Here is a 14436-nt window from a genome sequence, read left to right on the forward strand (position 1 = left end):
GGTCGGGGGTTCGAATCCCTTCTAGCACAGTTGGCGTTAAGGAGATGGTACTCGAATTGTTAAGCATATTAGAGGTGATTGGAGAATCGTATAATTGCTTCTAACCTTTCCTTTAAAAAAAAATGAAAATAAATAAATAATGTAATTTTGTAAGAAATTCAGGAAAACTTTACAAATATCTTTTTTTAAATGGCTGCAAAATGTCAAGTAGACCCCTACTCTTGCTGATTAAAATGACTTTGGACCGTTACTTGTAGCACGTGTTGCATGTGAAACTCACATTTCAATGCAAATTTCTTCATAAATTCTTTACTGAAATCTGTAGCTGTTTAAATCTTACATTATATTTATTTTTAAATACAGAAAATGATAAAATAAATGGAAATCCTTTTACTCCAGGATGCTAATTCGCAGCAAGACCACCTGGATCGAGCAGCTGCGTACATACATAAGCTAAGAGAAAGGATTGAAAGGCTGAAGCAGAAGCAGGAATTAGGGAGGATGCATAATATGGCTGAAAGGGATATGGATATGGAGAGGGTTGATTCAGCAAAATTAGGGTTAAAGTTGCCTGTAGTTGAAGTGAGGCATCAGGAGCAGAGTCTGGAGGTTCTTCTCATCAGTGGCTTGAAGAAGAAATTTTCACTGTCTGAGGTCATTTGTATCTTGGAGGAAGAGGGAGCTGATGTGGTTAATGCTAGCTTCTCTGTTGTGGGAAACAAGATCATCCACACTATTCACTGTCAGGTAAAACTTTGATAAAATCAAACTGGATAACTAGATATGCAAGTCATCTTGGTGTATTGGTTGAGAACTTCATCTTTCAACCAGGCTTGGATTTAGGTGCCTCTCATGAAATATCAATTTTGCCCCTTCTCAAATATCATTTTATTTTTCGCTATCATTGCCCCTCTTTCGTTAGGTCTAAGGGGATAGTTTGGCCCTCTTAAAAAAAAGGCTGGTTTCCTGCTTTCCACCAAGAGTTTTTGGGTTCAAGATCTTGTATATATGGGGTGCGTGCTTTGGAGCAAATATTGTGTATACCAAGTGTATGTGCATATCGTGGTTGCACCTCAATACCATAGCCAATACCACAAAAATTACCCTAATACCAGTATCATTAATCTGCACCTACTCCTCATCTATCTCATTCACACATAATATTTTCTTGGGAGTTGGGGTATGTGTGAAAAGAAAAAGTCAAATTAGATGAGTAGATATTATAGGGATATTTGGAATCATTTTCCTTATTTTTTTTATTTTATTTTACTCATATTTTGTTTTAAAATAACGTTTGTACAACATGTCTAAGGTCTCGTCTCCTAATATATTTTAAGTTAAAATTATAATTTAAATCTTGTCATACAGAAAAAAAAGTTAAATTTTTAAATAATGAATTTAGCAAGTCTAATTTCCTCTTAATTTCTTCTCAATTTTGCATTGATCGCATAACTAAATGGGATAAATATTGAAAGAATGGTTTGATAATTTGCAGGCTATTTCGTCTAGAATTGGGTTGGAGGCTTCGATGGTGTCTCACAGGCTGCAACAATTAATTAGATGATCAATTTAAAGCTTGCTTCTGCTTGTATTTGTGATATTAGTTAGGAGGACACGTAGAAGATGGAATAGAATGTAATGTTATATTCTCTACCCTACAATGAAGCAATACACATTTTCATTGATCTTACTTTTGACTCTCAGTCATCTGATTCTCAATTTTCGTTGTATTCTCACATTGGTTATGGAAAGTCTAGTTTGATTGGAGGAGTAGTATGCATTAACAATACTCTTCAAATTGATAGCCTAAATCAAATGGATCTATCATTTACTAGATTTGTAATAACTAATCCACAATACTCCTCAATAGTTGCGTCGGTTGAACATCAATTATCAGCTCACTAAGTCACCAGAAACTATAGCTCTCATTGCCTTCTCCTCCTCCAAAATAGATTGATACTTAGACACAAGAGCCACAACACATCTTACAATAGAATGTAATTGGCAATGTCATGCTGAGTCATATGAAGGCATTAATCGAGTTTTGGTATGTAATGGAAACATTGTCCCCATGCAAAATTCATGACAAGGATATATTACTTCGCACAATTGACCGAAAGCTAATTATTTCCAAAATACTGACACACCCCACTTATCACACAATTTAATCTCAATTTCAATGCTAGACTTTAAAAATAAAAGAATAATTATTTTTTATTCTATTTGATGTCAAACTAAGGATTGAATAATTCAACAAACTCTACTACAAGGTCTTTGTCGTAATTAGCTCTATTACATAATTTCAACTCACCATGTCCTAGTATCCATAACTATAAATACTGAAGTTTTGCACCAGCACTTTGGACATGTCAGTCAACAAGATATGCCAATCAACACATGATTGCCAACAACCTGCAATATGCATTTCTACTCATTTTTCCTTATATGTTTCTTGTATCACAACTAAACATCACCATTTTCCTTTTTTTTTTTTTAATTTCTAACAAAAATCTATGCAACTTTCTTTAGTTTATACATTATGATGTTTGCGAACTTTCTCAACCCCCTTGATTATAGATATTATGCATTATCTGTTGATGACTAGAATAAATAGTCATGACTTTACCATATGATACAAAAAGCTGAAGTACTTTCCAGCTTCATTAAATTCAAACAACAAGTTGAACTCAATTTAATGGGTGCATAACGGCCATATGGTCACATTAACTCACAATATGCTTCCCTACTAGCTCGACCACATCATCATATGGTCACAAGATTGAAAATTTTCTCTCTTTCAATCGACATGTGCTTGATCTATTTCATATTACAACACCTAAAACAGAACCAAGCACCTACAAATGGAAACTATGTAACCTCAGTGGAAGAAAAAAAATAGAAGAAGAATTTCAAGCTCTATAGCCGTAGACCACATGGATTTCATTTCCTTCACCATATGATCATTTTAGTTAACAAATGGACCTAAAAACTTAAAAGAATTACATGTGGCTTAATGAGCTGTTATACAAACTTGTTACTTAAGATTACCGGTAAGAATATGACGACAAGTTTACTGAAACATTTAGTCATTTCACCAATTTAATTAACCACCATCAAGCTCCTTATTGCTTTTGTACATCATTAATGGAAATTCCTTCAAATGGATTTCTCTAATGCCTTTATCCATTATCCTTGAGAGACAGTCTTCATGCATCAACCACCAAATCTCAACTCTCATCATCCCAACTACGTGTTTTTTACTGTAAAAGTTTAGTAATGGTCTAAAGCAAGCCCCACACATATGGTTTAACACATTCACAAATCATCTATTTAAAATTAGTTTCATGTCTAGCTAAATTGATTTTTCACTTCCACCTATCATCACAACTTCACCTTAATCTTCCCTTTGATCTATGTAGATGATATCGTCTTAACGATAAATAATTATAGCATTCCTTAAAACATACTAAAAGTCCTCCATAAAAACATCTCTATGAAACTTCTTGGTTTGATTTAGCACCTTTATAGGAATACATATTTAGCATATTATATATGATTTCCTTCTCACCCAAACCCTTTATGCCAAAAAAATTCATCGTAAAGCTAGTATTACTGATTTCAAACTTTTATTCAATTCTCTCTCAATCTCATCCAAACTCTCTTTGGATTCACATTAACCCTATACTAATCCAACACTCTACAAGTAATTTGTTGGCCTTTTAAAATTTCTTACAATCAGAAGAACATATATAACACTTGTTAATACTCTCTCCCAACATCTTCATCACCTGCTCAATAGACAACGTCAAAATCTCAATAGACACTTATGATACATCAGCACAACTCTAAATTTTTGGCTTCCCCTTCAATCTGGTCATTTAATTGTACATAGTTGTTCATATTCTAGCTAGGCCAGTAACTCCATTGGCTGATGCTCGATCATAAGATAATGTTCTTACCTTGGTCCTAACATCCTTTCTTAGAATCTAAGGAAACAATCAATTGTCACAGATTCTTCCACCAACTCCTTCTGTGTGATCTCCAGGTCCACACATTGCAATGAGTGTGAAGTCACCATCGTAGATAACTCTTTCATGCACTCTGTCAGCTGAGATTTCAAGGTCAATTCTCCCTCAGCCTTGGAGCATATCTACTCCTGTATTCGTTGTGAACAAAGTAAATCTTGATAAAATCGGAATTCCACTCCCTCAAATAAAGACCAAGCCAGTTTGAAGCTCCATCATTCTATTCATCCGAAGAAACAAAAAAAAAAAACACAATTCTATGTCACACAATTAAAAAACTATGCAACAATAAATGATAAAAGACGAACGAAAGAAACTCACAAAGTCCTCGGCCTTCCGGAACCCATTGCACACATGAGCCAACATATTATCTAGGATACAAATCCTCAAATGACTGGGCAAAGAATTCTACGCCTCCTCTCTCCTTTTACGTAGATTCTGAGGCAGGACCTCACAATTGCTGCTCAATAGAGGCAACTTTGTAGTGCCGCAAGAACCAACTTAGGGGGGCTTTTCTTAGATTTCTTCAACATCATTGCATAATGTCACTTGGGGTAAAAAAAGAGCCTAGTAATAAATAGGAATTCTTCACTCACAAACTTGTAGATGAATTACACCTTAAGTTGCAACTTCTTGAGGTATCCAAATCACAGCTTTCATAATATTCTATCCTTAGTGGTTTGGAGGGAGAAAGACAGCTCCTAAAATTTTCCTTGCTTCTCTTGGAATACCTAGTCAATCTAATCAAATAAATATCTTACATACTACTATCTCATAGGATTCTTCAGACAAAAATCTAACATCTTGTTCATGAACAACACACGACCTTCTGTGTTGCTAACAGGGCTAAATTCTTTCATGTCAACTTTGACCCATGTTTCCAGAAAAGACAATCAACTCAATGATGACTGTCACTACCTGACAAACGAGCCATGTAATACAAACTCATTTCATCTTTTGGATGTCCATCAACTTGGGTGTTGATGAAAGTCACATGCCATCTAGTACTGTTGTCTCGTGAATGACAATATATATGGGAGGAGAATATGCTCAGATAATTAGGATCCATAGCTTCACCACCCCATTATTCAAGAAATAAGTCTTCTTAAGAAACAAAATCAGGTCACCCTTCGTTAGGTTTGATGTAACCTTCTTAAGGATCCGACATTTCCTCTTGCCTTCAGACAGTGTGGGGTTCCCCGTATGTTAGCATCTCAACAATGTAAAAAATTTCCTCCATAAATCACCACAAGAGTGCAATAAATTTACCCTACAAAGCACGAGAGTAGCATGTAAATCCCCTCAGGAAAACATAACAACAACGCGAAGGAGATCTCGTTGATTGCCTGAGGGACTCAATCTTTTTTTTTAAATATCATGTTTATCACTTACTAGCAGTTTGTAGGACTTCGCCTTCTTTCTCTCTTTTGCTCCTCCTTAAACTAAGGCTTGAGCCGATCCTCTTTCTCTTTGGATCTCTTCTTGAGCTCTTCTCCTTGGACTTGGGCTCTCATCTTATTCCTTCTTGGATCTCCTCTTACTCCACACGGTTGCTCTTCTTGGGTCTCCCTCTTCACCTCCCTGAAATTCAACTCCCCTTAAGTCCCTTTGTATAGACCCATAGGGGTCCAATTCTTGCCTATTTTGGGCTCAAAACTTATGTATTTTTGAACTAATCTGAGCCCTCAAAACCCAGCTGCTTAACGTGAACCCTTGGATCATATCGCTCAATCTGATCACTTAACTAATTGACTTCTTTGTGATGTTGGATTCATCGTCATCTAATCCACTTATGCCCTTTCTATAGATCCAAAGGGGCCCAAATCATGCCTATTTTGAGCTAAGCAACACTGGGGCACGAGTGCGCTCTGATGGGCTAGCACACGGACTACACCAGCCTTATCCCTTCCCAACTTGTGGGCCTGATAACAGACTCAACCCGTCGACACGTGAAGGTCCGGACAAGCCCATCGCATAAGTTGTTAGGCCGACATGGACCAGACCAGTCAGCCCACAAAAACAAAAGTGAAATAAATGAGAATGGAGGATTCATCAAATTTCCATCATCCAACATAAATCTTGAGGTAATTTTTTAGCAAGTTACATTCAAACCTTGATTAAAAATAATTCAAAACTCCAATTTCAGTAAACTTATGCCAAACCAACCGACCAAACAAGATGGGTCCAATGATGCTAAAATTGATCCAACCCGAGTCAAATCAATTACAAATTCAGTCAATAAATCACTTTTGAAAGCTTTTAATACATAATTGGAAGATCAAACAGATTCCAAATCTGACAAATTTATAGTCAAATCGAGTGTCTCTACAAGAAAAATCCAATAAACCCAATATGACTGGATTCTGACATTACTAAGGCACTTAAATGTTCATAAAACATCGTATTATCGAGAGAACCTCCCCAAACTATCCATTTAGAGTAGTATGGAATCCTTACTTATTCGCAATATGTGATTTATAAATAGAATCATACTACCTTCTTGAGAGAGGACCTAGACCATGAGTCAGAGGAAGACTAGAGTTTGGAGAAGAAAGAGTTGAAGCCCAATATCGTTTATGCACTAAATATTTGATGAACTCCTCTCGCTCGAGCAACCGCTTACCACTGTCAACCACCACTCACATGCCACCGTCGATCACCATTGACCGCCATCTACTCCTTATGGCGAAATCCCATATTGCAGAGTCAGAACGTGTGTTGCGGAATAACAAAGCACCCGATAGAGCAGTGTCTCATCCAGTACATCGTGCGACGACGCACCTCGAAGATAATATAGTGGTTTTTTAACTGTTTCCAACTGCAGACACTCTTGACCATTCTATAATGAACAAGATACCTTAAAGAACTATGTAGTCATTTCCCAGATGCGGGATAGAGATATATACGTGCAAAACAATTCACTATATTCATAGTGAATTGTTTTGACTGTGTCAGATCCCATGATTTTTTTTCTTTTCAGGTTTTTCAAGTGTCTCCAGACATTATTTTCTTTCATCTAAATGTGTACTAATTTCTCATATAGCGTCAAGACGATGATTCATTATTCGAACGATGTGAATTCTCTAACACGTATCACATATTATCATATAATTAATTAATTTATTATCTCAATTTTCTAAAAACTTTTTTTTTTTAATTTAGCTTTACTTTTCATCATTAAAGTTGATTTAGACATGATGAAAAAAAAAATATAAAGGTCTTTAAGACAAAAGTTGATGCATTCTTTTTGTATTTATATTTACTATTATTATTATAAATTCTAACCCATTCTGTATTGTTATTTTTTATTAATATTGATATAAACGAGGAACAATTTAAAAACCTAACGAAAATGAAGTTTATATATATATATATATATATATATAGATATATATATATATATATAGTTTATATTGCTGGCATGCCAATTCATCAGACAGCAAATGATCGATGAACTCAATAAGAAAAAATTGTTCGTATCGTCCAATTTTATAACCCTTTCCGTTATAAAATATGGAGATTTACAAATATACTAATCAAATATTACGTATTTACACATCTAAAACGTCCATAAATTTCACTTTTTTACATATATGGCCCTTAATTTATATATCAAAAAGTGTAACTCACTTTTAAAAATTAAAATGGTGATCTTTTAAAGTAATGTGAACTTTTTTTTATGATATAAATATAAAAAAGTAAAGTTTAGGTATAAATACATTGAAATTATATGGTATATATGTGAATGCTCATATAAAATAAGAAAAATTATTAGAGTTACTTGCGGAGTCTAATGAAATCACGTCATGTGGATGTGACAGAAAAAAAAAAATCGGTCCGTTAACACAGGGGAATATTCTCTCGTGTTATTCAGGTGTTATTGTATGTTATTCAGGTGTTATTGTGTTTGAGAATATTCTCAATTTTATAATAACACAATAACACATCAATAACATTTGAATAATACACAATAATACCTAAATAACACATAATAACAACTGAATAACACGAGAGGAATAATCTCTTGTGTTACAGAACATATTTTTTTTTCTGTCACCGTCACGTGGCATGATTTTATTGGACTCTGCACATAACTCTACGTGTGGAGCCCTGATGTAATATTTTCTCTATAAAATATAGAAGACAAGCTGTAATTATTGAATTTTTTAAAATTTTATATTCCATCTTGATTGTTCTCCTCCTTCATTTAAACCCCATTCACTCTTAAATTTCTCTCTCCTCTCTTCTCACTCCGTTTGACGGCCGCCGGCGACGACGGGAGCCGCCCGCCGGCAACGACGAAGGATGCTAAGCAACGCCGCTATACGCAATATTGTCGGGATCATAGGTATAATTTTCACATTTATTTTATATAAATTAGTTTAAAAATGTGTTAATAAATCCTTATATGCATGCATGTTCTTACTTTAGCAAAGTGCAAGAGATATAACTTCACCATATTAATTTATCCAAATAGGCTCGAATAAATTTAGTGCAGCTCAAAATCAGCTTGTGGTTCGTTATATACTTATAGCCGACTTTGAGCGGAGCTGGCTCAAAATTGATTCGAACTGGATCCGGCTCGAAATCAAAACGAGCTGACTCAAATTGAGTTGTTTGGATCCGTTTCAGCTTGAAATCGGCTCGATTCGTCCAAAAATTAAAACTAATTGGCTCAAATTGAGTTATTTGGATCTGTTACTGCTCTAAATTTGCTTTCAATTAGCTCCTGACTCGTTATATTCAATTTTATTTAGCATTCTCTATATATAATATTTATAGATAAAAATACTTTGAGCCGATCTCGAGTCACTTCATGCCAATACATGTATGGCTCGAAATCGGCTCAGAAAAACTCGATCCAAAGTTTTTGCTCATTTTTTTTCGATCTAATCTTGATTCGAGCCAAAATTTGAATCAATTGTCAAGCGATTGACAAACTTCGAGCTAAATTCACAGCCCTTTAGAAAACTACTGCAATGATAAAATGATAGCTTATTTTTATATGACAAATAAAATAAAAAAAGAATTTTATAAGACAACAAAAATAGGGGCATTTACATACGTACCACAAAATTCTTATTTTCTTATATGAATGCATAAATTAATCACTAAATTAGCATATCGAAGCGTTGATTCTGCACGAATACAAAATATTTATTCATATTGTCTTTAGAACATCTAATGTGTTGCTTTTCTAATTCAAATAAAAATATATTTAATGAGAAATTAAGTACACATTTTCTTAAGGGAATTCACACAACATATTCATATTTTAATTCAAAAGAAAATATTTACACAATTAAAAAAAAATGTTAGCACTAATTTAAATCTTTTTCTTCTTTTTATACACACACACACAAATATATATAGGCCTTGTATTGTAGAGAGAATGGGAGAGGGAGAGGGAGAGGGATTCTCAGAGAATTTATTGAGCACTTATCTCTGGTGAGACGAAAAAGTCTAGCCCGTGGGTGGTTACTAGAGTTACCATATTTTTTTTAAGAAAGAAAGATAAAGAGATAAAGATTCTATCACTGGGGAGAGCTAGACAAGGGAGAAAAATATTGACATAAAAAATGAGACAGTTTTTGTACTATACAACGCCTTTCCTAGTTACTTGATGAAAACACTCTGGCATGGGTGTCAGTCGGTGTTGGCATGATGCCCGTCCTTGTTGTCCGGACGGAAAGATTGAGATGTGAATGTGATGTGACACTCTTAATGTTGGATTTGAATGTTTGTATTAGTCATGATAGCCTTCTTTGATAACTGCTCCTAAACAAGTGGGCTAGACCATTTTTTGTTAGAGGAATGGATACAACTATTTCGGCAAGTGAGCTCATTTCAGCTACTTCGACAAGTAAGCTCATTTCAGTCACTCTGATAAGTGAGTTCGATTTAACCACTACAGTAAGTAAGCTTGAATCGAGGAAATAGATAAATAAATTATTGTATAATCATATTTGCAATACATTTACTTCTCGAATTTTCTTTACTCTTCGAAAAGTTTATGTCAGAAGAACTAGAGAATGAAGGATTTCTTTTTTGCCTGTCTAACCTTTTTCTTTCAAAGATCATTAAGGCGAGAGCAAAACATGTTCTAGGAACAACCTTTTTTTCCTAAGGTGCTCATTGGTTGATTCTATGAGGGATTGGACTCACCTTAGCCCAATAACACACCGGGATTGGCCTTCACTTTGGGGTATTTTATGCTTTGCATGCAAGTAACAATCTCTTAAGTTGTGTCAATGAAAGGGTTCCACCTTTTCTTTAGGCATTTTGGCTCCCTTATGGGATGGGGTCATTCTGACATTTCTATATTTGGACCCTTCTTTTTTTTGTTCTAAGTGAGTGAAATTGAATCCAGGCAAGTTCCATGTTCACCATTTCTATTTTGACTATTGCGATCTAATTTCTTTTTTTTTGTTCTAGGTGAGTGAAATTGAATCCAGGCAAGTTCCATGTTCAAATACTTTATCGCTATGCCTTTTAAATTGCCCAAATGAAAAGTACAAAAGATAAATTGGGGGTTATAAAGAACATTAATTATAACATTTATTAAAACTTAAGTGTGTACTCCCTTAAAGGTTTTTATAACATCACAGAAGAACAGTGATGTGCTTTGCACATTTCCTTAGAAATTTTGCTATTGAGATGAGTAAAATTCCTTAGGTGGAGATGACTATCATGAGAGCAAGTTTAGAAGAGAATCTTTATTGTAGGAAGTACATGGTTTTTATGAAGTCGAAGGAAGTATCACAAATGAAAACTAAGGCTTTTAAGAATGATGGATTTCCTGAGGAGGGCTCTTCCTCATGTCAGTTGAAAAATTTTTTGATATCTTTGGATCCTTTAAGGATACACTAAGAATGAAAAATTTGATGGAACGAGTGTCTTTTTATTAACTAAAATTATGCTTGCCAAGGAAGGTTTCTCTTGACTTGAAGGATCCAATCGAGGGATAGCTTCTTGAAGTACTCAAGGATCAGGGAGAACCTTCCACTATTTTTTTTTTTTTGGGCTGACTTCTTCTAATTTGTATTCATGGATCTTCGATTTATAAGTTCTAAACAAAGACCCTTTTGTAACTTGCCATGATCGTGCAGATGAGATCTTGGACCTTCTAGCTTGTCTGGGAGAAACCTATGAGGATTTCATGAAGGTAGGGAGCGTCTCTCCTAAGGGCCCTATTGCCGTAAAATTTTAGACCAAGAGGATGAAAGTCTACCTATTAAAGGTAACGTAATGTAGTCTTGTCAATTTGGAATTTCTTTCCTTGTCGAATATGACAACCTTTTACTTTTAGAGACACAAGTGGGTCAGGTTTTGGAAGGTCTGGGAAACAGAGGTGTTGAAATAGGGGTTTTGCCTAGAATCCAATTACTGGAGGGAAAATGCGATCAGTTACTAAGGAGACCCTTTCTTGGTCAAAGAGATTCATTCAGGCCCCAGTTGCACAATCAATTTTTTCTCTGGCTTGGAGGGATAAAAAAACTTGATTGATCGTGTTACAAAGCTAGAGGATTGACTATTGAACACATGAAGGCGTGAAAGGCTAATTGTTTGTCAGTGGTTCCAGTAGCGTAACAAAGAGTTTAAAAGGAAGAGTGTTGCAATCCATCAAAAGAAAAAAATCACATATGCTGAGCTTGTGTTTATTAGGTAATACATGGAACTAGGCAATTCTGACAACTTCAGGTCGGTGGTCAGATGGCACTCCAATGCTTTCTCCAGTAGGGAACCATTAGCATGGAGAACATGAAAAAATGAATGGTATATGTTTCATGGTTGACCATGTAACTGGTCAACTAAACAGAGAAGCTTTTTAAATTTCTGCTTATATTAACAACTATTAATATAAATTTTTAGGTATTATTATGTCTCTTATTGTTGCTAAGAAGCTTTTTAAATTTCTGCTTATATTCACAACTATTAATACAAATTTTTAGGTATTATTATGTCTCATATTGTTTCTTTGTTTGTTCTTTTTCTTTTGTCTTATAATTTATAATTATGTTTGAGATTCACACACATTGAGCTTTTTATCATGTTTAATGAAGCAAGAGGATTTTGTACTATTTACACCCTTTGAGAGAGATAAATTGGGAAAAAGGAAAGAGAAAAATACTCTTGTTAAATCTTTGCTAAATGTTTTTTAAGCTCAATGATAGTTATAACCATGACAGCATCGTTGAAAGGATTTCAGTCGATGGGTAGATTGGAGTCCATAAAAGTGATAGGAGGGCGGATCAGTGTCGCTTGCTGGGTAGACCCCCTTGTCCTTAATCTCATTATGTTGGACCTTCGCGAAACTTTGGGTCTGTCTCCTCTAAAGATGGTTAGTATGATTCTGATGACGTAGACTAATCTTGTCGAAGCAGGCTCATCGCCACCGCTCTCTATAAGTGCCTTACCCTATCATTGAGTATAGACTTCTCGGGCCACAAATTACTTCAGTTTTCTCACCTTGTTTAGCTTTTCATTTAGATTATGAAGATGCCAATACTCCTTAATGTCATGATCATGTTCCTAATGATACACATGGTTTATTTTTGGATCACGAGTGTGTGTGTCTACATTTATGGGAAATGGCTTTCTAAAGCAATCTTTATTTTGAATGGCCTCCACACCTTGGATTATAGAAACTCTCGAAGGCGTGACATCGGTAAGAGGAGAGGGGAGGTGAAGTAATTTATGATTCCTTATCAGTCTTCTTATGACTAGTTTCTCATCAATGTTTACATTGTTTTTATCAAGTATGCTTATCAAAATTGCCCTAAGATTTCATTCTAAAGCAGTTCTTTGAGTCCCGACGATCAACTCAAGATTGGCTATGGAACTTCTCCCTAGGCTCCGGTGGTTGAGAAGGTCTAAGGCTAGAATTGTACTCTTCGATGGAGATATGGCTAATCTTGAGCTCTAAAACTTTCACCAATGTATTTAGCTTTAGCATGCCAAGTGCACACTTAAATGATCATTTTTAAAGTCTTTGGGCCAAAACTACATAAGCAAATGTAGGTTCAAGGTTCAAGACATCTAGTATCTCCCATCGAAAGTAGGCGATGAAGCTTATGAGGCTCTCGATACGTTCCTGGCATATTTTCAGAAGTGCTTGAATTTATTTGGTGGCTTCTGCGTGCTAGCAAACTAAGCAACAACAATTTATTTAAATTGTTTGAAGGAGGTGATAACTCCTGCCAACAGGCTATTAAACCAACGTATGACTTATTCCTTTAACATCATGAAGAATAAATAATATTTAGAAGTATCATTTATCCGAAGTATACACATGACTGACTCAAATGCAACAAGGAGATAGATGGGTTTAAATTTTCCTCTGTAAGATTTCAAAGAGTGAATCTTATACTTTCTTAGTGCCTCAAATTTCATAATTTTCCTTAAGAATGTGTTCTCCTCGAACCATTGTCTCTTTCTTCCTCTTCTAGCTTTTTGTTTGAGTAGTTGGGAGAGGGTATTATCCTTATTTATTCTTTGTTTGAGGCTGGCCGCAATAGATCCTTCTTCTCTTGAATGAACAAGATCGCCCAAATGTAACTTTTCTCGCTTAAAAATTGAGTAATGATTTCTTCTTGGTCAAAATTATTCGCAACTAGTTCCAGCCTTGTTGGCTCCAACATAGGCATTTTTCGCCTCGATAGATCTTGCCTCTGTGGATCTAGCCTGCAAGACACAGATCCTGATGATCCAATGTGTGTTCTCAATTTAGGTTGAGTATAAGATTTAGAGGCATCACTTACTTATTGTAAGACTTTCATCATCTGTTATTTTAGCTTATTGATATGTTGCATCATGAATACACTAGTGTAATCCATTGTTTTAATTGATCTTGCTTCAAGCAAAAAATAATTTCTGACAGACTTTATGTATGAACTTCACGCTCATCGCGCCTTTCAGGATGTTGAATCATTTTGAGATGTAAGGACTTGTATTGTTTGTGAGTGCATAGAACATGTTCCTTGTATCAAAAATAGAAAATGTGTGCTTTTGTGTGTGTGTGAGAGAGAGAGAGAGAGAGAGAGACTTGAGAGAAAATTTCTAAGAATATATTGATTCCTTATCCTAAGCCAACACCAACCAAAAGAATAAGTAAAAATAATAAGTAAGACACATTTTGTGCTATACAGAGCCCGTCATTGGTGCTTTGATGAAAAGATAATGATGTAGGAGTCGGATGATGTCAGCACAACGCCTATCCCTAGCGTTCAAACAAAAAGATGAAGACGAGGTGAATGTCGAGTGGCGCTTTTAATGATGAATTGAGAGATATCATTGTTAATAATGATGACGTTCTCCGGTAGCTGACCCCGCACAAGTGGGGTGGATTGTCATTGTAAGAGAATTGGATACAACCAATTTGGCAAGCCAGGCATATATATATATATATATA

The 14436-nt window shown here is 35.2% G+C and overlaps 2 protein-coding genes across 2 annotated transcripts in view; both read left to right on the top strand.

The window, feature by feature from the left end:
* Window positions 1-6: 6 nt before the first annotated feature.
* LOC110033525 lies at window positions 7-1683 on the top strand. The gene is made up of 3 exons (XM_020737543.1): window positions 7-74; window positions 400-747; window positions 1496-1683. The coding sequence occupies exons 1-3, from the start codon at window positions 45-47 to the stop codon at window positions 1562-1564; spliced, it is 447 nt and encodes a 148-aa protein (XP_020593202.1). The 5' UTR covers window positions 7-44; the 3' UTR covers window positions 1565-1683.
* Window positions 1684-8330: 6647 nt separating this feature from the next.
* The window catches only part of LOC110019021 (bidirectional sugar transporter SWEET6b-like), an 8266-nt gene continuing 2160 nt past the window's right edge, over window positions 8331-14436 (top strand). The window contains exon 1 of the mRNA XM_020716539.1: window positions 8331-8373. Within this exon, the coding sequence (XP_020572198.1) occupies window positions 8331-8373 (43 nt within the window). The remainder of the gene's footprint in view (window positions 8374-14436) is intronic.

Source organism: Phalaenopsis equestris, unplaced genomic scaffold (genome assembly GCF_001263595.1).
Source record: "Phalaenopsis equestris unplaced genomic scaffold, ASM126359v1 Scaffold000002, whole genome shotgun sequence".
In the NCBI taxonomy this organism is placed as follows: domain Eukaryota; kingdom Viridiplantae; phylum Streptophyta; class Magnoliopsida; order Asparagales; family Orchidaceae; genus Phalaenopsis; species Phalaenopsis equestris.